This window comes from Sturnus vulgaris, chromosome 1 (genome assembly GCF_052056855.1).
Source record: "Sturnus vulgaris isolate bStuVul1 chromosome 1, bStuVul1.hap1, whole genome shotgun sequence".
Classification (NCBI taxonomy): domain Eukaryota; kingdom Metazoa; phylum Chordata; class Aves; order Passeriformes; family Sturnidae; genus Sturnus; species Sturnus vulgaris.
In genome coordinates, this window is record NC_142243.1 from 85090263 (window position 1) to 85113517 (window position 23255).

The window sequence follows — 23255 nt, forward strand, 5'->3', positions numbered from 1 at the left end:
GTGAATTCAGGGTACAGAGAAAGGAATTAAGGAGAGGTTCATGGCATGAGGTGCTGGGTTAACAGCATGACTTTGTTTTTTTTAAAAAAAAGAAACCAAAAATGAAGAAACCAAAAAACCCTCAAAACACCCCAAAATCCCACAACCCATTAGCCTGTAATCAATTTTCCATTAATAGAAGTTTAGTAGAGGTATGCTCAGAGGACATCCACCCACAAGGGCAGGCACAACACCTGGCAGCAGGGTTTGGGGCAAACTTGGCTGTCGCAGCCCCCACTGCCGCACCCAGACACTTCCTGCAGAGCAGCCCCCAAACACAGGAGTGTTTCATTAGCTTTAGAGGAGCTTAAATGTAGCTAGAGTAGAAAATATAGTGAACTTCTTCTTAGCCCCCTTATGATGACACTGAAAACAGAATAAAGGATCCTGGAAAGTCGAGGAAGAGTGAAGTCTATCCAGTTGAGTGGTAAGAAACATCTTTCTTGGCTTGTAGGAGTTCACCTTAACAGAGAAGGTGCTGGTTGCATTTGAGCCTTGGAAGTTTGCTTATCAATTTTTAGTTTAAGGTAACCTTGCCCTTGTGAGGGATTCAGCTTATGTTTTCCACAAAATGAGTATTTTAAATACAAAAACTATGATTTGTGAAAAGGAAAATTAAAGCTTAGTATTCTAATCAACAAATGCAAAGATTCAACTTCAGCATGCTATAACAAAATTGAATAAAATTCATGTTAAAAAAAAAATCAGAGGCAGCAAACTTTAAAAAATGAATGTGATGTTTGCAAAGCAAACTGATGTTTGCAAAGCTTTCAGCTGCGAATGATGCACTAAGAACGCTTTCTAGATGCAGACACACACACACAACGCATACATATTTCTACATGTATTTATATAGTTCAGAAATTTCAAATTAGTACAAGTGTATTGCAAATTTGTGACATTTCATCTATGTTAAAAATTAGATATAGAAATACTCCTGTATAGATCAATTTGAATTTGGTATCGCCTCTGGAACTTCGTGTCATCACAAAAAACGTGTGCTGAATGCATACCTGGCAGAAGCTCATGCCGTTCATGAAAGTAAATGAAGCCCCATCTGTTTGCCTCGCTGGTGAATATGGCAGAATATGATAGAGCTGAAGGCCTCACAGTCATTCCATTCTGGGTTAATGGAGCAAAAGAGCTGGGATGTAGTGGCTATTGCTTTTTATCTCCATGGAGCATTAGGAACAGTTGAAATAAATAAAGTAGATAGAGAATGGCTTTTTTTAACCATGCTTTCCTTGTGTGCAGAAAATTAAGCTCATATCCTTCTTATTAGGGATAATCAAAGCAAATTGAACCAACTCAATGAGTAGGTTTCACATCTAAACTGAACTTCTTTTAGACTTGGAGAAATTAGGTTGAATTACAAGAGAATTTTCCTCCACTGGGTCTCATCCATTTATGGATTCCTGCTTGCATCTTCTGCAGAAGGCACAACCTATTAGGGGGATAAATGGATGAAAGGGAAAGGCTACATACAAGGTATCTGTCTGCAGCCTGGCTAGAAGCAGTAAAAGCAGCAAGACAAATTTCTAGTCCTAGTTCTGGGACTGGAGAAACATCGTATGTTCATGCTACAAGTACTTGTGAAATGGAGCTCAGATCCCAATTTTATGGCAATTTACATAGAATTTTTGCCAGAAAAATAAGGTTATTTCTGGTTTTAAAAGGACAAAACCCAAAATCTATTGCCATTTTCTGTTTGTCACATTTTCTATTCACTGAGGTGAGATTTTTTTGACATTTGGAGTGTTCAGGTTCTCTTGATCACTTTTTATCTCGACATCTGTTTCACATGGAGCTCCGGTGTGAAATTCAGAACAACAATTAAAAAACTCCCAGAAAAGTATTTTCCAGACTACTAATTTGTTACCATAAAAATTTCTGAATCTCTTAATCTATGATTACCTGGAGAGCACTTAGAAATGTGCACATAGGAATTGTGCTGGGAAAATGCACATGCAAAGATAGATGAAATACCTTCTGCTTCATATTCAGAGTGAGCAAGGGGAGGATTTTAATCTTTTTCTGGTTTTGTTTTCTGTATTTTTCTTTTTTGTCATACTTTTCAGACCGTTGAAAACTGTGTGTGCATTTTGAGGAACCTCTCATACAGGCTAGCTGCAGAAACATCTCAGGGACAGCAGATGGGAACAGATGAACTTGATGGATTACTCTGTGGTGATGCCAATGGAAAAGACGCAGAGAGTTCAGGGTGCTGGGGGAAGAAGAAGAAGAAAAAGAAATCACAAGACCAGGTAATAAAAGTTATTTGCATCTGTGCTGTGAGTAGTTGAAGTGCCCATCATTTAAAATATAAATAATTAATGCACTGTATTAGAAATTAAATGCATGACGCATAATATACAAAACTGTTGCCCTTGTTAATTAGCTGAGAGATTTAAGCAGAATATAGCTCTGAAGTAATGAAATATGTTTGCTTGAGAAATTGTACATTATGTGGTGCACCTGGAAACTGTAGTCATGGGTACTCTCTAAATGCCATAAGTACCATAAAATGTTCTTTGAAAGGAAGCCATTTCTCCTGAAAAGTGTAATCTGCATATACTTTACACTCTACTTCCACAGAGCCACATGTGTTTAGAAAGGCTTTGATGCATACAAACACCAGGCTTGTATATATACATTCACTTACTTCAAAGTTAGTCTTGTACCATGTCTTTACACATTGAGAGAAAACTGTACAGTTTCAAGTAATACTAGTGAACATTTAAAAAAGCGTTCGTATTTTGATATTATATATTATATTTGATATATTTTGATATATGTTGTTACCGAAGTAAAATTGAAAAGCAGAGTTCTTCATTGCTTCCTCAAGTTATTTGACAGGTTATAATTTTGGGTGGGTTCATTTTTAAAGTGTATTTATCTCCTTTTTTATCCCACTAAGAACTTAAAATTTGGGGAATGCTGAGAATTATGTCTCAGAGAAAGACACTGTTGTATCAGTACACACAGCAAATAGCATTAAGAATGGCTACTGATTTATGGGCTTTTTCAGACAGCCTGTGCTGGCAGCAGTAAGTTTTTCTACCTCTTCCTACACATAGTCACTTTTTTGCATTGTAGTTTATTTCTGTTTCAGATTTCTCAAAGAAAATACTTATTTGAGTAAGCAATTAAGTGCACAGGGTATTTGAATAAATGATGTAAACCAGTACTAAAAATATTCCTGAGTTCCTAGAGCCAAATTGTATTAATGTGGAAAAGTTATAGCAACATTACTAAGCTAAAACTTGGATACTGAAAAATGCAGCACTCATGACTTTTAAGACTAATTTCATCTACTTTTGTGATTAAACACTCCATCATCAGATAACTTGAATTTATTATGGTCTTTTGTTGGGATTGTTGTTAGGCTACAGTGAGATTAAAAGTGTCAAAGCAAACTAATTTTACCTGATAAAGTAGTCATCATCCCTGTTACTGAATTAACAGTTCTCACATACTGTGCTTGCAGTTACTCAAAGTGCAGGAGCAAAAAATAGCATGTCTGGGTATGAATGCATCACAGTGCAACTCGGCTTGCTCTTTGATGCTCTGTTTACTAACACATGCACACACACTATCTAAAGTATTTTTTAAGTCTTCCTCTTCTGTTTCTTCTGTGACGTTTGGATCTCAGATTCATAGTTTTGACTCTGTACTGTTGACTCTTTCAGTATTTCCACAGGGCTTCTCTGTACTTTAACAGTTCCCTTAAAAACTGTTTTTTCCTCCTCCAGGCCAAAGAACTGAGCTCTTTTGGCCGATTACCTTTACAGTGTACATGCTTTTGCCTGCTTCTAGATATCTTTTGTCTGTTTCTATGAGTGCTCATTATCAGCATGTTGCATCGTGAAGGTCTTCTCAGAGCTGTTAGTGTTGGCCTCATGGAACAGTTTTACATAATTTTTTAAAATCCAAAGAATAATAAAACTACACACTTATTTTCAGGTTTATAATCACTAGGCTTTTCTGTGGCAAGGACATAAATTTACTCTTTCCAGAAATTACTCTGTTGTGCACAGGACTGCTATGTATTACTAGTATTAGAAACATTTTCCTAATGGTGTTTTCTTCTTTAATCTAATTTCCTTTAATTCCAGACATCCTACTTCATCTTGCTATATTCAAGTTCTCACATGTGGATATTCGCTTCAGGAATTTTAAGGGGGCCTTGTGAGCCTTCTGCAGGTTATTTTCATCCCATAATCTTCAACTGTTGTTGAACATTCCAAATGATTTGAAGTATATTATCAAATTAATATATTATCAAGTTAACTAGAGTGCTACTAAAAACAATAGCAGCAAGATCACTGTGCCAGAAACAGCTTTCCCAACTTACCGTCAAAAATGGAAAAAAAAAAAAAAAAAGCAGTATTTTTCATGTAACCACATTTATATCAGTAGCATAAAATAACTCCAGCTGTGATTAAGGGTAAATGTAACTTTTTTTTCCATTTATTTTGCAAAAATAAGTACAGCAGTATGTTCAGAGGCACTTGTCCAGTGTGGACACAATTGTCCATTTGTGTAAGAAGATCTGTTCTTTCTTTTTTTTTGTCTTCATGGTTCCTTTAATGCTTGAGAGTTTTATCTTTTTGGGGAAAGCACAGGGCGCAGGCACATCTGTGTCTGTTGTGACACCTCAGTACCAGGGAATTGTATCCAGTCTATGGTTGCTATATTTTAGGTCCTCAGAAAATATGTGTTCAAGGTATAGGTATTTTTGATTTTTTTGGCAGTGCATGGGGTTTTTGAATAACAAAGTTTCTGTTTCAGTCTTTCTCAGAAGATAAGATACACAAAACAGTGCGGAGAAAAAAATGTTCAGATTTTAGTGAATGCAATTTTGAAATTTTCCTATTACACTATCACTGTAACTTAATTTCTTCATTATTATGTGTATTTTCTTGTACTCCATTTGTGCATTTATGAGTTAGTCTTTAATTTTTGGATAAAAGTATTAGTAAAATAAATAGTAGGAAAACTATTGTAGTTGCAGAAGAAAAACAGATACATCATTTTAGACAAAGGATGTGGGTGAAGATGCAGTTTTTCATACTTAAAAAAGAATTCCTCACGGAACAGGGGAGTTTGTTTCTTAAGCCATAAAACAGTAGAAACTTGATATTAAAGTCACTTTCTCATGGGTTTTCTCTATAATGAAAGTACAAGTTAATTTCTTTGTTTTATGATTTAGGGAGCAAGTATCCCAGTTTTTTCTAAGTCATGTTTCAGTTGTAGTCACATGTAAGTTACTTGAAGGAAAGAACAGAATTGAGTGGTAGTATAAGATGTGGCTACTTTCAAAGGCCTTTCAAGAACAAACTGGAATTTATTAATGATATCAGTTGTCTGTCAGTTGTTATAATGGCAACTTCTGTACATCTTGGAATCAATTAAGAGATGTGTCTTTGTTCCGATCATAGGTCTAATGACACTTTTCAAATTACTTTATTTAAAGAGTTCCCTTAGGATCACAGGAAACAAGTGTTCTCCACATTTCAGAATAAAGGTGGGTGGTGTAAAAAGAGCCCACAGTCATTTCACCAGAGCTGAGAGGGGTTCCTGAGGCATCTGCTTTGTCACACAAATTGAATGTTAGAAGAGGCCCAAAGCTTCTGAAGGTTTGTGATAAAATCTAGGTATAGCACTGGTTTTATCTATGGAAACATAGACAAACTTCTGTTAAGGCCTCAGAAACTCACCTGACTTCAGTCTCAAACCTCTAGGACTGTAATTCTCTGCTGTTTTGTTAGTTTTTCTCTGCTGCTTACCTGTGATCAGCTGGTATTGAACCCTTACCCCAATAAGCTCTCCAGCCACAGACCCCTTCATCTCTGACTAGGACCTTGCAGACATCAATCTCTCTGCCTTGTACTATGTCAGTCTTCAAATGGGAACTGATTCTTCCACTCCTGAAAATGTTGTTCATGCTGCTGGCATGCTCACTGCTGCCAACAGGTTTATTCCTTGAGCTGTGTGAGAAACAAGGATTATGACAAAAAGCAGTTAAGGCAAATCAGGTGTATATTCCAAATTCAGTTGAAAAAAAAAAGACTGCCAGGGAGCTGTCATTAATCCTTATTTTATTTCTTGTTATGCAGCCCATTATGTATACATGTGGCACAATTTCATTTATTTTCCTTTTTTCCCTAAGACAAACAGGTTGACTTCTTGGGCTTCATGCTCATCTCGAGTTTCCCATCTGTGATCATTCTTGTCAAACCAGAATCTAGCCCAAAGTCTTTTTTTTGATTGGAAGTGACACTTCTGAAATGAGCCTGACCTTTTTCACCTTCTGTCAGGAGCCTTAAGGTATAACAGCAATATTTCAAGTTATATATCATTAAGAATTGACTGGCACACCTCTTTAGCATGCTTACTAAATGGCCTATAAATTCTTCAATGTAGGTGAAATAGCAGGTTTAAGGCAATAATATTTCAAAAAGCATAAAAAATAAACCTGCCAGATACGTCTTTGCATGTCATGAGACCACTGTTTTACCAAGTATGCTTCGTAGTCTGCCAAGACATGCCAAGCTAATAAGCACAGAAACAGAGAAATGGTGGCAGCTCCTGGGTTTAACCAACAATTTGAACTGTGATTATGGATGAAAGGCCATGTTGCCATTACGTCCTTGCTCAGAAAAAATATTATTTCCACTTGTTGCTTCCTTGCCTTGCACAAGGTGGTTAAATCGAATGCTGAGTAGCAATAATCAACTATCCTGAGCAATTCCTTACAGAGCTTTTTGAAAACCATTTCTACTTTCTTGCTTGCCTACACAGCATCTTCCCAGATACTCTGTGAGCCTCTCAGTGTCATGTATGGCCAATTTGTTTTCAAAGTCAAAACTGCAGGGTTATTAAATATAATTTGTATTTGTCAGTTTGTGGAATATACTGCAAAGCCAGTTAGCTTCAGCTTTCTGTGGAGAGAAGAAGAGCATGCAGTGACATGCCAAGGACTGTTTTCCTGACTTTAAGTACATCCCCCTTCATTTGGGAAGGGTCTGTTTTTAAGCAAAGAGAAAATGCTCAAACTAAAATAATTTTTTTTTCTTAGTGAAGCATAATATTAAAAAAAGTTTAATAAAGGCATTCACAATTATTTTAAGAGTGTAATGTATAATGTAAAGTACAATTTAAATTTATTAACATCTGAGATTAATTATAATGATTCATACATTGAAATGTTTTGAAAGCATTTCAAACGCCTTTTCTATAATTGTAAATGTTGTTGCATCAAACTAGGAAGGGTACCATTATTTATGCAATGAGCTCTGCTCTCTCCCACCGTTCTCTGGTAGTCTCTGTGTCAGTTAACACCTGCATTCATATTTACCACCTTTATTTAGGCCTGGATATCTAAACTGAAGTTTGACTTGATGTAAACAGTGGTATTCCTGCCTGCTTAGTGTCAGGTGCATGGATTCTGAAATCGAGCTCTTTGACTTTGGTGTATTTTTGTTGCTGAATTTCTGATCTCTGCTCTTGACAGCATTGCCCAATTCACCTCTTGGACAAAAGTGTCCAAAAGATGTTACTGGACTGACGTGTCTAGGAAGAGCTGGCAGAGACTCTTACAGCCACTAAGACATGCAGGATGAAATACCACTGTCTTCTTAGGTGGCCTGTTAAGTCTTTGGCATTTCAGAAATGCTTTTGCTAAGCACTGTGTAATTGCTTATATTAATTTTGTCACTGCTTCTTCAAGGAGCATAACTACAGTGTTATCAGACTATCCTGTAAGAGCCAAAATGAGGGATGCAGGGCTCCAGGCGGCTCTTTAAAATGCTATTTATTGTATCCAAATGATAGAGCAATTCACGGGCCATGAGTGACAAGAGCCCAGCCCACAGCCTTTTCAGCCACAGCTGTGGGTTCGTCTGAAGCTTCTCTAGTTCTGGTTACAATATATTTTATGCTTTTCATTACAGGGCATCTTAATACATGACAACCAATCAATACCTTTACTATTACCTGTAGCTATCCTAATATTACCAGATTCGTGTTACTATTTCCCAATCACAAAAGATTAGTATGTTACAGTTTAAGCTAGAAGTTCTTTTTCAGTTTTCTTGCACTGGAAAATTCTGAGATCTTTTCTCTGCTTGCAACATGGGCTTTCTTGTTTGCCTGTGAAAATCTTTTTGCTTGGTAAAAACATCTTTTGTTTGAGGTGGATTTATCCTTTGCACTAAGTCATAAAAGCCCCTTCCAACCCACTTGCTCTTTGCCTTCTAGTTACCCAGTAAGACTGGCTCAGCAATTCTTTTCTTCTATCTCAAAACTTGCTATCATTTCTATTCCTTCTTCAGATTCTACATTCAAAGATCTTTCTGTTATACATACATATCTGTGAAACCTTCCTGTCAAATCCTTATCCTTCCCAGCACTTTCCCAAATGCCTAGGATCACTGGAGAGGAGTCTAGATGTTTTTAGGAATTCCTGGGGTTTGTTTTAATTTTCCCTAGACAATTTCCTAGAATTGTTTTAATTTTTTGTACAGACTGGGGGAAAGGAGGTATTCATACGTAATAAATTAAAATAAAACACTCTTGTTTTGTTATCACAGGAATACCTATTGTCATGTGATACATATATAAAAGCAAACCCCACCAATTTAAGGTTAATACAAATCCCAGAATCTGCAGTGTCCTTCTTTTGCTAAGTTGAAGCCTTCCCAGGTATTTAGTACAATTGCACTATAAATATGGATTTACTTTCATTAAAATTAGAAAGGTGGTAGAAGATAATTATTGTGCAGCACAGGAGAGCATCTCAATGAATGATCTTTTTCTCTTCTCCTTAAAATTTTGAAAATTTGGAAATTTTATTAGAGTACTCTTACTATCAAAAGTCTGTTGTTCTTAAAAGATCTTGGTATTTGGCTTTTTATTTTTCTTGAGTTTCATCCTTTTTTTTATACCAGTATCGGGAAATGAGAGATTTGTATCTCACCCACGTAACAAGCAGTTTGTCAGCTTCAACCACAATATATGTGGGTAATTTCAGCTGAAGGAGGGAAGCCTGGAAGGAGTATTTGTTTATGACTTTTTTTTTCTTCTCAGTATAAGCTAGGAAGAATAATTGCATGTTGGTCTCTTTTTCAGAGGCTGCTACTGCAACCTCAGTCTATTTCAGATAGACCTTCCTGATCATTCCTGATGGGCTGCAACAGTACAGTAACTCTTCCAGTTATTTACTGAGGGGAGGTGTTTACTGGGTGAGGATGCTGCCTCAGCTCATTAATATTTAGCAATGCAAACTGCAAAGCAACTTCTGCCACCATGCCTTAACCATTATTTTAGATATGGACTCTAATACCACTAGAGGCCAAATATATTTTTTTTTCCTCAGGCAATTGATGTTTATGAAATATAAAATGAATGAAGATCAAGCAAATTTCCTTTGCAATAGCTTCTTTGCTTACTTGTGTCAGTTCTGCATGCCCTGCAACAGTTGGGCTGTACAGATTCAGGCCCTGGTCTCAGCTACACAAAAGACACCAGAAGCCACTAAGCCCTACAGTGAAGAGGCTGCCCCAGGCACAGTAGATGTCGTGGTTTAACCCCAGTCAGCAGCCAAACCCACACAGCCACTCACTCAGTGGGTGAGGCGAGGAAGAGTGAAAGTGAGAAAACACGTGGGTTGAGGTAGAAGCAGTTGATTAGGGAAAGCAAAAGCCCTACATGCAAGCAAAGCAAAGCAAAGGAAGGAATTCATTCACCATTTCCCATGGGCAGGCATGAACACTTCCCATCTTCAGCCATCCCGTGGAAAGCAGGTCTCCATCGTGCATAACAATGATTTGGGTAAACAAACGCCATCCCTCCGAGTGTCTCCCCCCTTTCTGCTTCCCCATAGCTTTATATTCTGAGCATGACACCATGTAGTATGGAATGTCCCCTTGGTCAGCTGGGGTCAGATGTCCTGATTGTATTCCCTCCCAACTCTGCATCCCCATTCTCCTTACTGGTGGGGTGGGATGAGGAGCCTAAGAGGCTGTGTCAGTGTTCTCAGCAGTGACTTAAAACATCCCTGGGTTATCAACCCTGTTTCCAGCACAAATCCAAAACGTGGCCCCACAGCAACGACTGTAAAGGTAATTACCCCAGCCAAACCAGCACGGAGTGGTGAACAGCCACACCCTCCTGTGCAGCCACACAGGTGCTCTGGGCACACACTGCATCTGAAGAGCAGTACAGGACATTTTCCGGGGTCACTGAATTTCCTATGCTTTCACTGCACATGTATGTGTGGTAAAGATTTTCCTCATTATTACAGGGACTCTGAGGCATCACAGCATCTTGGGAAGAAGGTCTTCCCTCACAGTTGGTGATAAATTAATGCAATCATGCTGAAAGTGAGTTGCAAGAAGGGCAGGAAAATGCAGTAATTTGTCTCCTTTCTTTTTTTTAATGTTTTCTCATTACTGGGCAGAATGGCAAAACAACATTAAATATTAATTTATCTGCTAGATCATTTCTAGTGCTTTATATGTACCAGCACAGCATGAACATGTATATAGGGCTCTATTTATATCAGCTGATTTTCAGTAGTCCTTGGGATCATAACAGTGTAAGTAGCTGAGCAGAAGAATAAAATTGTACCCCCATATAGGCATATACCCCCCCTCATACAGGTAGATCTGATACATTTGATGTGCTTTGTCCTTGAAATAACACTCTTCAGTTGCATAATGCGTAATTTGTGCAAGTTAGAATGAGACAAGTAAAGACTTGAACTGCTACCCTTGGACATCTCAAGTTGTTCATTAGTGGACTTACTAAGGTACAAAACCTAAACCTCGTGTGAGGTCAGATTTGACCTGTAAGATATGTCTCTAATTTGTTTTCCAAAAAAATCTGACAGTGTGAATGATTGAATTCTGAGAGTTAAAATAAGAAGCAGGCTTTAATGTATTTTTTATGAGCTGGAAAGAACTCATTTCTGGCAAGGCTGATTTATAAGGAGGAAAAAGAAGAACCGAGTCACATGCACTGAAAACAAGCTATTGGTTTAAAGGCAGAAATTTATTAAAAATTTCAAAGACACAGCCCCATAACAGTGTCATGTGAAGGCATTGTTTCCCTAGAACACATTTGTCCTCTACTTTCTCAACCATCACTGGGCATTGCTATTCCAGTTCTTTTAAACTATGGTAACATTTGTCCAGTGTAGTGAGTTTCACATCTGAGCTGCTTTCTGCTTTTTTGGTAACTGCTCATGTGTATGAAATGGTTTCTCTAGCTTTCCACTTTGGTGTTTGTTTGCTTTAATTTACAAAAAAATAGCGAGTTTCATTCCTAGAGGTATTAATCACACAAAACCTTGTTGAAATTGGGTTAGTTGTTATTAGGGAAGATTTGATTGATTGTCCCTTAATATATATGTATTTTATTTTTGAAGTTAGTTTAAATAAAATTATGATTGATACTTCCTGAAAACAAGAGGTTCTAGGTCTTTCCCAGTACAAGTACAATTGTACATTCATAATGAGTTAAATTAACTGTTGCAGATTTAAACAAGGAGTTAATTTGACTTATGCTATATTTGTATGTTTAGTAGATGTTTAATGTTGTGATACAGATTTTTTTTTTATATAGACACAGTAATCTCTAGCCCAAGGTACTAAAAGGTTTACTTTTATTGTATTATGCAATGTGGACATGTCAGAGGTGTTAGAAAAGATATTTTATAAAAAAGTTAAGGCTTGTTCCTAACAGTGGCACTAGTGCCATGAATTATTAAAATCTCTTTATCTGTACAAAACAAAAAAAAATACAATAAATATAGGAGTATATTTCCATCTAAAGTTTTATTGAAAGTGCATTCTACATCCTACTTTTGTTTAAAAGGCAAAAAGAAAGTCTGTGTATTTTCCTTTTAGATGTTTTATACATAGGTGCAAGTGTGTGCTCCACTGGAGAGGAGAATCCCTGTCCTCCTGTAATAAAGTATTTCTTTCTGGCAAGACTGGGTTTTGTGCAGTAACCCACTGTTCAGGTTTAAATATTGCACATTTTGGATCTCAGACTTGGGTTGTTTTTCATGGCAAAACTCTGTATGTGATGAGAGGATCAGTGTGTTTTGTGAGAGCTGGTTCTACCAATTGCACTGGAGTCTCCCACCACAGCTGGCTGGCTGAATAACTCCTGCACTCTCATTGTGAGAAGCCAGAAGTTGTGTGATTGAGGAAGATTTGTCATACCTGTGCCTTTCATGGGATGGAGGGCTCATTGTCATGAATGATTTCGTTTTCCATAGTAGCATTCTGTGTTGGTTTTCCTCTCATGAGATGAGAGAGAATGTGGAGAACTGAAAAGGATGTGAAAAGAAAATCTCTTCTCCCCATGCAAGTTCTAGATTTGCCTCTTAAGGATAACATTCATTGGGCTTCTATTCCCATACAAAAAAATACATGCAGTGTAAAGTGGTTTTGTTATGTTAGCTAGCTAAAACATTGGGATTTCTGCCAATCCTGCAGCTGGTCTATAAGGAATGTTGAGTAGGAAATTTGGTTCATCCATGAAGAATCACATGACGTGCAAAAATTGAGAACATCTGTTTATGGGCAGATGCCTTCACAGATGTTACAGTTCCAACTGAGGCAATTCTCAAATGTATTTCACTGTTCCTTGCTGACAATCTAATTTGTGCTTTCCAACAGTGGGATGGCGTGGGACCTCTCCCAGACTGTGCAGAACCACCCAAAGGAATCCAGATGCTGTGGCACCCTTCAATAGTCAAACCCTACCTCACACTTCTTTCTGAGTGCTCAAATCCAGACACGCTGGAGGGGGCAGCAGGGGCACTGCAGAACTTGGCTGCTGGGAGTTGGAAGGTAGGAATATTAACCCAATACGTATTTTCCTCTTCATTCTGAAACCACCCTTCAGCTGACAGCAGATTGGTGATATAAATGTATCTAATTGCTTCTGGTAGTGGAATAACCTTCTGTCCTCATAGAAATATCTGAAGTCAAATTTGAGGTAGTATTTCAAGTCCTAGGTAGTCATATCATAGCAAATGTCAGCATACAGCAGCAAAGATCACATCAGTGAAGTCAAGCATGAAAAATTGCCACTGAAAACCAATATCCAAATGTGGAGAATGAGGAGAAGCAGTTCTTTGTGAACCTGGGTGTCAGAGCCATGAAAAATGAGCCAAAAATGCCACCAGTAGCAATCAAATGAAACCATATTGTTTTGTGACTGCAGAAACTGATTGACATTCTGTCCCTTAGGAGAAGCCAGGGCACAGCAGTGATATAAATGATGTGACACCAACACAAGTAATCTTAGCATCTACTTTTTTAAAAAATAAGGCATTATTAAAATACATTCATAATGTGATTAATTATATATGAGTGAGGAAAGACACAATCAAGGCGCTGTACTCCAGCTAATCCGATTTTTCTATAGGAAAAAACTATATTCAAAAGCACCATTTTTCGTCCATGTATTATTTGCAGTATGTCACATAAAAAATTAAAGAAAATACTTGCAAATTTAGAAGAGATCAGTAAAATTCCAGTCAACATTGAACTTTGTTTACTTTTTAGGGCAACTTTCCTGATGGTAAACTGGTTTAATTGGGTGAAAATGCTAACTGTCTAATCCTATGGTGTAACTATATTGCATTGATTTTTAATCAATTCTTAGCAGGAATTTTTCTCTTTACAATGAAAACAGTCATGTTCAGGGAAATGCACTGATCAAACTTGTATCTCAGAAGGTATCCTATTGAATTTTAAGTTGGGCATTCATATGTGCTATGTAAATACCTATTTAATTAGGCATTAATTTTGAAATGTTAACACCGACACTAAGAAATTGTTTTCTTTCTCCCATAAAGTTTTATTGGAAGTTGGGTTGGCACACTCACTAGCTCTTCCAAAGTATATGATTTTTTTATTTTTTTGTTTTATAATTGTGTTATTGTGTTCCACCAGACTTATGCCTTTGACTGCTGCAATCAGTGTCATGTAAAATGATTTAACGAAATTCTGTTCAGTGGGGTTTTTTTCCTATGTAAGCACTGTGCCTGAAAATCATTATGGTTTTATTATTCTCATGTTGTAGACTGCTTCAGATAGTGTAATCCTGGCAGAGAAATGCAATAAGTGTGTTCTATCCATCTGGGAATGGGTGTAGCCCTGGTCCAAATGAGAAAACAATGCATGCATATTTGCCAGGACTAATAGAAGTGCTAAAATCCAAGTGGTGTCCCTTCTCTCATTTCTAATAAATCTGTATACCTGTCATCCTTTAGTTGGCAGAAGTATACAGGGAGAGGAAGGGAGGTTCTGCAGAGCTCTTTGGCAAGTGCTGGCTTAGAAAAACTGTTTCTGGACCTTAATACTATCTGTGCTGATACCATGGGAAAAGCTGAGTTGTTCTTATATTGCTCTATTTTTCTAAAGATTCACCAATTCTATTACAAGGGATGTGCAGACACAGAATGAATATCCTTAATTTCACATGTCATACTAGCCATTTTTGTGAGGAGAGTAATCCTCTTTGGGGATTACATAAGCATTGATGTTTCCACCTTTTGACCTCTCCTTTCCACTGCTGCAGTTCAGATATAAAATGACTGAAATAAAAGATAGAAAACTCTTAAAAGAAGAGGTTATTCCTAAGAGAGATTTTAATTTTTTTAGTTCCTCTAACAAATGGTAATTGTATAAAGAATGGAAATTTTTTTTTACTTGAATTCTTTCAAGAAGAACTTTATGATGGAATAAAAGAGAGATGAGCCAACTGTATGAAGATAAACAATGTTGTTATTAATATTAATAGCAATAGCAGTTGTGAGCTTTGTTCCAATTAGCATTATTTTAATGCCAGAAGAATCACAGACTATTTGAGACACCCAGCCTACCCGGTAAGCTCACACCCTACTGAAGATACAGTCTCTTCTGGAAAAAAAAATAAAACGCAGTTGATACACTTGCATAATTCTTTCCTAGCTCTTTCACCCGTTTGGCTCCTCTGGTACAAAACTGTCTAATCCTCTTGGGTGGCCAAGAGGTAATATTTGAACACAGGCAGTGCTTAGCCATTGTTATTACAGAGGGAAAGTGAGCAGATAAAAGGAAGCCTGAGTAATTTTAAAAAAATAAAAAGTTGTGTAGGGGATTTAGATAAATGTCTACCACTAGAATTAGCAGATGATATGTGCCTAAATCCCCTAGACTACTTTGGAGAATTTCAGGCACAAAAAGAAAGCAGCAGTATGTAGCTTTAAGGATTAATAGCTCAGAAAGGCTGAAAGTTTTCATTATTTCAGGGAGTATAGTTTCTCAGGGATACATACACGTAAAATCAACACATGCACAGGGTGAAACATAATCTGTAGGACATTTTTAGCACTGCTTCAGTTGCAGGAATTCCTTCTAAAGCCAAATACTAGCATAAAAGAAAAAAGTGTGACATATTTATGTACAGTTTCTCTATGTCAAAATGAAACACTTTGGACTAAAGTCTTGACAGATATTACCCATCTGCGAAGTAAAACTTGGGAGTTTTTTATAATGACTAATGAAATATTTGATTATTAGACCAAGCACAGTCTGTAACAAATCAGAAAAGGAGGATCTTGGTGGCAAATATATTAAGAGATCCAGATGAAGGTTTGTCGATAAAACAGGATACTAACTTTGAGGTATGAAGAAGAATATTTTCAATGTGAAAATTTCACCTGGCGTAATTTATGACTGTGTATCTTGACTTTGGTGTATATTCTGGTTTTGAAAAAGACTGACAGCTTGTATACAAAGCAGAACTCACTTTGGAAGAGACTTTTTCAGATAAACACAGACATTTGTTCATCTCACTGTTCTGCATCAAGATGTTGTCGTATAAGGAAGACACCGGTATTGGAATCTAAAGAAGAACCATCTCTCTCATGAAAAACTACTTGCATATCCTCACAGAGATATCTTTTTTGTTCATGTGCTTTCTTGATTCATCTATGAAAAATAGGATTGGCCCTTCTGGACACAGCCAATACGTAAGTCTTTTGGAAAGACTGGACAAATTAACATTTTCCACATGGCTGCCAGGGTATCACATTGCCTAAGGTCTAACTGCTGCCCTGCACAGTGACCTGTGACACCAGCACGGGGTCACTGCGTGTCCCCCTCCTGGCAGGGTTGGTGGCTGCCAGTAAACACACTCCAAGCACAGTGCTGCTACCTCACAGCAGTGGGGCAGTTTGCCAGCCCTGGATCTGCACCCACCTACCACCGTCTACAGAGCTCAGCTGCTGTGTGTGACTGTAAGGGTTGCTGTTTTAGAAAAATCATTGCTTCCCAAAAGATTTTATCCCATCAAATCATGACCATGGTAATTTCACCGTATCCTGAACATCCTGCAGACAGAAGGAGCAACATGTGAAATGCATGGCCATTGGGTTTGGCTTTGCTTCCTTTCATTGCCACTGTAAGTTGTTTTTTTTTTCAAAGAATAGGCTTTTTGTAATTATGTTTAATATGAACTTGAATATTAAAGCTGCTAAGAAATATGAAATAATAAAACTAAGGAAACACTTTCCTCGTCAATCTTAGCTGGAGTTTTCCCTGAACAAATAAGGTTTGAGACATGCCTTTGGAAGCAGTGCAAACTCTTTATTTCCCATTAGGTATTAACTTTCACTGGGAGCTGTGTTATTTTAGTTTGCCACTTAATTTGTGTTTAACCATACTTGTGCAAAAATGTAGAATAAGAAAAAAAGGACCCTTTCTGACTCCCTCAGCTCTATTCTGAAGACAATTGCCTGCTTCTTAAGAAATCTCTCCCACTATAATTTTCAAACCAAAAGTTCTTTCTGCAACCTCATATAATGTTTTTTAATGCCTTGGATTGAAAAAATTACATGGTTTAAAATTACAAGAGTGATCTTGTAAAAGATGATCTTTTTATATGTAGTCTGGCATTAGTACTTCTCCTTAGATGGTGAAAATAAAAGTGCTGAGTTCTTTTTAGTTTTCACCTTGGTCAATTGGCGATTAGCACATTAAATCTCCTAAGCCCGTAAAAAGTTATATGCAAAATGTCCTCGAGTTAACAATGTCAGGCATCCAAGGTTATGTCCCTTCTGAATAAAATTTCCCTCTCAGGAAGAAAGGAAATATTAGGATATCTGCTTATTACTGTGTCTGTGTGTATGTATCTGACAGCTGAATTTGGCTGATGTCAGTTTATCTGCCAGACATGACTGCAGTATTGCAAGACCTGTTGCTCTGAACTCATTGAATCATGAAAGAGCTGAGGTTGGCAGGGATCTCTGGGATCTCAGGGATCTCTGCTTAAGCAAGGCCACCTAGAGGCTGGGACCATGTCCAGATGGTTTTCTAAATGTCTCCAAGGCTGGAGACTCTACAACCTCTCTGGGCAAACTGTGCAAGTGCTCAGTCTCCCTCACAAGTGAAAAAGCAATTCCTGCTGGTCTGCAAAAGTTCTGTGTTTCAGTTATTGTCCATTGCCTCTGGTCCTACATTACCTTTCCTATTACATGCAGTTGGTAACACAGTATTGTCACCACAAGTGGCATTTCCTTAGTTTTGTCACAAAATTAAAAATAATTTCTTCATTCATATGATCCTTTAAAAAAAACACTATCATGACTTACATAGGTAATTTCTATCTTTTAAAACCAGGAAACAAGATATACTCCATTTCTTCTGGCAACACAATGGCTTACATTGGAACAGATAGCACACCTGCTCTGGGCCTTGGTTAGTCCCTTCTGTGCACTCAGTCTTCTGTCTCAGTTATTTTACTGGCTTTATGAACTCCCTCATCTGCTTTAATGAAGGATGGCCAACTTTCTTTTCCACACTGTTGCTGATACAGACCAGGATGCCCTTGGCTTGCAGGGTCGCTTTCTAACCACTCTGTCCCAGCCTGTAGCACTGCCTGGGATTGTGATCCAAGGGCAAGAGGCATTAGGTACCTCAGCCTTTTCCTCATCCCCTGTCACTGTGTTTCCCCCTGCATCCAATAAAGGATTGAGATTCTCCTTAACTTTCTTTTTGTTGGTGCTGTATTTATAGAAGCATTTTTGATGTCTTTTACAACAGTAGCCAAATTAAGTTCTAGCTGGACTTTGGCCCTTCTGATTTTCTCTCTGAATCATCAGAACATGCATGTAGTCCTCCTGATCTCCTTTCTTCCAAACGGGAGGGGAAAACTCTGCTCATCTTTTCCTGAGCTCCAGCAAAGCTCTTTGTTCAGCCAGGCTGCTGCGCTTCCCCACTGGCTCATCATTTACCATACAGGGATGACTTGTTCCTGTCAGCAACAAGAACAAGCTTTTAAGATTTCTTTCTTGAAGAATGTCTAGCCTTCCTGGACTTCTTTGCCTTTCACTACTGTCTCCCAGGGTACTCTGTGAAACAGTCTCTAACGTAGCCCAAAGTTTTTCCTCTACAAGTCCAAGGTGGCAGTTCTGGTGACCCTCCTCCTTTCTTATCCTTTGACGTGAGGAGCAAGGGCTGCTCTGTTGAGGTCAGTATCAGTCTCATGAAACTGTAGCATTCCTTGACTGGTTCTTTCTAGCTCCTTTCCTTTCTGTTCCATGTTTGATCATACTCAGCAGGGAATGAGGAGGGTCTTTGGTTAGACTACTGAATGTCCCTACCTTTGATCCCTAATATACAGGTACAATACTCATGTGAATGGGGTTTATGGGTCATTGGCCTGATCTCTTGAGATACGTTAGATGCTATCTTGGTCTTTGTTCCTTAGACAAGCAACTGCATTTATTTTGTTAATTCCATGCTAGGGAAATCTGACCCTCATAGGAGCAAGAGCTCCATTAAGTAAATTATTAGATAAGGAAACTGAAAACATAAAAGGGACCAGTTTAGACACAAGGTCAATGCAGCTTCTTCAAAGAGTAGTATGAGAGTTTCAAGCTCCTTACCATCCAGACATCTGAAGATAATGAGTAATTATTTTCTAAAGCAGCAGACATCTAGGTCATCAATCTTCTCTTATCAGGCAAGGACATATTATGGGTTCCTTGCCAGACTTTTCTGACGACTCTAGTTATTTCTGTATTAACCCTGTGAAGTTTCCTCAGGCTGTTCCAGGGGAAAGATTTTTTTGGATTACGGTGAAAAGGCTTACTTTCATTTTCTTCAAAATATTAGTATTATGAATCTTTATGTGATCGGATGCAGAAGACCACTTATACTATATAATCAATAAAGTCAATTTTTAAAATAACCAATATGTTCTTCTGTAATAATTCCAATGCTTTATTCTGTCAGAATTCTTGCCTGGGTAGAAACACCTCATAAATGAAGCAGCATCAATTGTTAAAGGGAGATATATTGGCTCTAGAGGACAGAAGACAAAAATGAAGGGACAGGACAATATTTAAAAAGCAAGAACTGTTGCTGCAAACACTTGTATCACAGACATGAGGAAATCACCATGGATATCTGTATGTGGAACGGGAGCACAGTAGTTCATAGTGGCTTCATGTTCAAAGTAATCCCTTACTATAAATGGCTTTCTTCCCATGAGATGTGTCACTTTTGTCTCAAGTCTTTTAATTATATTAGTTGCAATGTTTGGAAAACTGATTGTAAAAGTCCTCAGATCATTTTGGAAATACAATACCTACTTGTACTGCAGAACCAAGAATGATGAGGTGCAAGTACAGTTCCTTATCAGTTTTACCTTCCTATTTAAGATAACTTCTTTTAACATAATTTTATTTTTCACTTACTTATTTATTAAACTTTGTGTCTTTACTCACTGGATTTTTCCTTTCTCTTTAAGCTTGACTACATTTGTGGAGCAAGAGAAGAGTAACCAGTTAATACTTTTCTCTTGTCCCAACACAAAGATATATAGAACTGACTGATAGTATACCAGATAGGATAATTTCTGAGAACAGAACACTGCAATCCGGGCAGAAAGTCCTTGGGAAGTCTCTTTTTCATCTCTTCAGAAACTGCAGAAAGTTAACCAAGATTTCAGAGCTTTCCTCTGTGCCGGTCATGTGACTTCTTAGGGATCCCAGTGGAGTTATTTGAGTAAAGGAGATCTGTAATTTTCGAATATAAAAATGCTTCCTTTTCCTGATAGGTATTATTACATTGAGTCTGATTAGACAGAGAGGAATACTAATCTTTAATTACTCATTGATCTTTGATTATTCAACATGCAGTTCTCTTTCATGGTCTGCTATTCTACTGCTGTTAGCATGGACTCTTCCTAAGCCTTTCCTGGCAGACCTCAGGTATCTCTAATCTTCCTGGTACTCTAGTTTGCTGAGTAATTTAGTTTGCTTTGTCGTGCCTACTGCCCTGATTTGGCTCCCATGTTGTAGTTTATGACTCAGTAGTTCCCTTTAATATTCAGTAACTCAATAGTCTTTGGGTCACAGTGCTGAACTGTACCAATACAATCCAAATTCTCGTCAAAGCTGAAGTATGTGATGAAATATTCTGCAGATACTTTGGGAGCACTGATGTAAATGGCGGGAAAGTGAATCCATTCAAAATGGATGTCAAGTGTATACAGTTGTTGAGATTTCTTGCATTTTAGTGGGGAGTTTATTTTGGTAGTTTTTTTTCTTTTTCATTTTATGATGGAAATTTCTTCATTGTTCAGTTTGGTCTCCTGTGTTGCTGCTTCATAGGGAAATAAAGAAAACCATATGAAACACCAAAAGGAGATAACTGAATAAATGCTTTTCAGTTTTTCTGAAAAATATAAATTAATTTTATCTAGAGTAATTACTCTTTTCTTGAGTTTCAGCCTGCTATAATCTTAAATCCCTAGAGGCATTCACTTCTGCAAACGGTAACTGACAAACAAAAAAATAATTTGTAGGTTTACTCTATTTTCCTGTCTAATTACTGTGATGAAAATAAAAAGGAAACTACTAATGAAAGTGGACATAGAGCTCTATTATGTACCTTCAAAGTGATGTGTGGTAGTTATGCCCCCCAAATTCTATTATTGGCAAAGTGTATTCATGCACAGCTGTGGATCCTGTCCTTGTCTCTGATAATCTAGCCTCAATCTGATGCAACAACAATGACTTTATTTTATTTTCTAGCTGCTTGTTCCTGCTAAAGTGTTTGCTGTTCCCATAGGAATGCTTTTGCTTTACAAACTGAACAGTTATTTGATCGTTGACACTGCCACTGATTTGTGCAGTAACAGGATGATTAAGCGTATTAGCAGAGTGCCTCATTTACTTACTGATAGGCAACAAACCCTTTGTCTCTTTTCTTTTTTATGATTTTTCATCTCTTCGCTTTTATACTTCACTGAGCTCATATTAGCAATTGACCCACAGTGTGGAAATGCAGGCACTCCACAGTAGCTTCAGGCAAACGGAAGGATCATCAGTATACACAAGGCTGAATCAATTTCTCCATTCTCTGCAAGAATGAAATAGCCTTCTGAGGCATCTCAATTTGAGCTTTCCTGAAATCCACACAGCGCAGCGTAATTGCTTGCAGAGACTTCTCCTAATTGGCAGCTTAAGGAAAGAGAACCAGACAGTTCATACCACTTTCCACATGGAAGGTTCTCCAGAGACAGTTGAAACAATTAAAAGCGTTTCTCTCTTTCTGCCTAAGGTTCATGACTTGAAACAGCAGATGAAATGATAGCAAATCACGTATTGAGGAGTCTATGAACTTTTCCCAAAATAGATGACATCCTCTGGAAAAAGACAGCTTGGGAGGGAGAGGAGTACACAGGGGAGAGGAGAGGTTTTGTACATAACTTTTCTGCAGTCCTCCTCCCATTGTTTTATATATATGTGTGCATGTGTGCATCTGTAAAACATATCTGGATCTTTCCCCTGTGAAAGCTATGGAGCTCTATTTTTCTACTATTGTAATCAAATTAATTGGTTCATTACAGATCCTGCAGTCTTGCATGTCATTTATTTAGTAAGGAGGTTTATATTTTCTCTTTTTTTTCATACTGAGTTATTTCAGTGTTTCTCCTATAATGTCTTCTACTCTCCCTAAGAGCAAAATATTCCCTAATTTGTTCCTCTTAAATTTTTGGATTGGAATGGATGACGAACATGCTACATCCCAAGAAGTCTGTTGTAAACCTGGCTTTATGAAACAAGTGCTTATATTTTGTCTTGGTAGGTGACAAAAAAAAATCAAAGGAAAACTGTTTACTGATTTTAGTATGGAGGGTTTTAAAATGTAGTGAATAATCTACAGGGTCATTTTTGATTCTCCTTGGTATTGAATAGATATAGATAGACTTTTTTTCTCTCAAAACAAACACCCTCACTGGTTCGCCATGTAGCCCATTCTAGAGATGCTACATCTGTGATGTTCCTCTGCAATGAACAACAGCATCTTTCAGAATACTCTCAGCTAGCTTGAACTCTCACCTCAACCAGACAGGCTCACTTCTTTCTCAAAATATTCTAACTGCTGTCTTGAACTCTCATGCTGGTGGTCACCTTGTAATCACAGCAGACTCAACAGATGCTTCCCCTGGGAGAGATGTACAAAATACAGCATTTTTTAAATGCAAGGAGGTATTGCTCATTTCACAGCTGCAGGTGAGAATGCATCTGACTGGCAGGTAAATACATATTTGTTAAACCAGGAAGGATAGAAATATCTGTTTGTTGTTTCCATAGCATCCTTTATATTGAATAGCTCATTAAAATCAAGGTAAAGGAAAGAAACTATTTTTCAGAAAATGCTTCCTGTTAAACCCATTAAGATCTGTTTTAGGTTTTTATCTGATGATCATCCTATACACTGGTTCTAGAGAGGAAGCTGGAGGAGAGAGCATAGAATAAGATCAACCAAGAGTCCTGCTATCACTTATCTCCCCTAAGCTGTTTGCTTTGCTGCACAAAAACAACACATTTATGTTCTAGACACATTATTGTGCTCAAGAATGCTGAGAACCCCTTGTCCAACTTAACTGACTAGAAAGCTTATCATAACCATTATCACTTTCATTTACAGCAAAGTCCAGCCAACTGGCTTTTGTATCCGTAGTTACTACAGAGAATTAATTAAAAAATACTTTTAAAATACTCGTTATTTTCCTTTTTCCCAATTGCCCGTGAACTATATCACCTGGAATGAATTTTCACTTCAAACATTGCAGCACTGTAGTTCTTGTCCATCTCCATATCTACTGTTTTTATCAAATATATATTCTGGTTT

At 37.6% G+C, this 23255-nt stretch overlaps 1 protein-coding gene across 5 annotated transcripts in view; it reads left to right on the forward strand.

Moving 5' to 3' along the window:
* CTNND2 (catenin delta 2) overlaps positions 1–23255 on the forward strand; it is a 630539-nt gene that overhangs the window by 532761 nt on the left and 74523 nt on the right. For all 5 annotated transcript variants that reach the window (XM_088170959.1, XM_088170931.1, XM_088170938.1 and 2 more), the window contains 2 exons: positions 2118–2303; positions 12732–12905. In XM_088170959.1, the coding sequence (XP_088027085.1) occupies positions 2118–2303; positions 12732–12905 (360 nt within the window). The remainder of the gene's footprint in view (positions 1–2117; positions 2304–12731; positions 12906–23255) is intronic.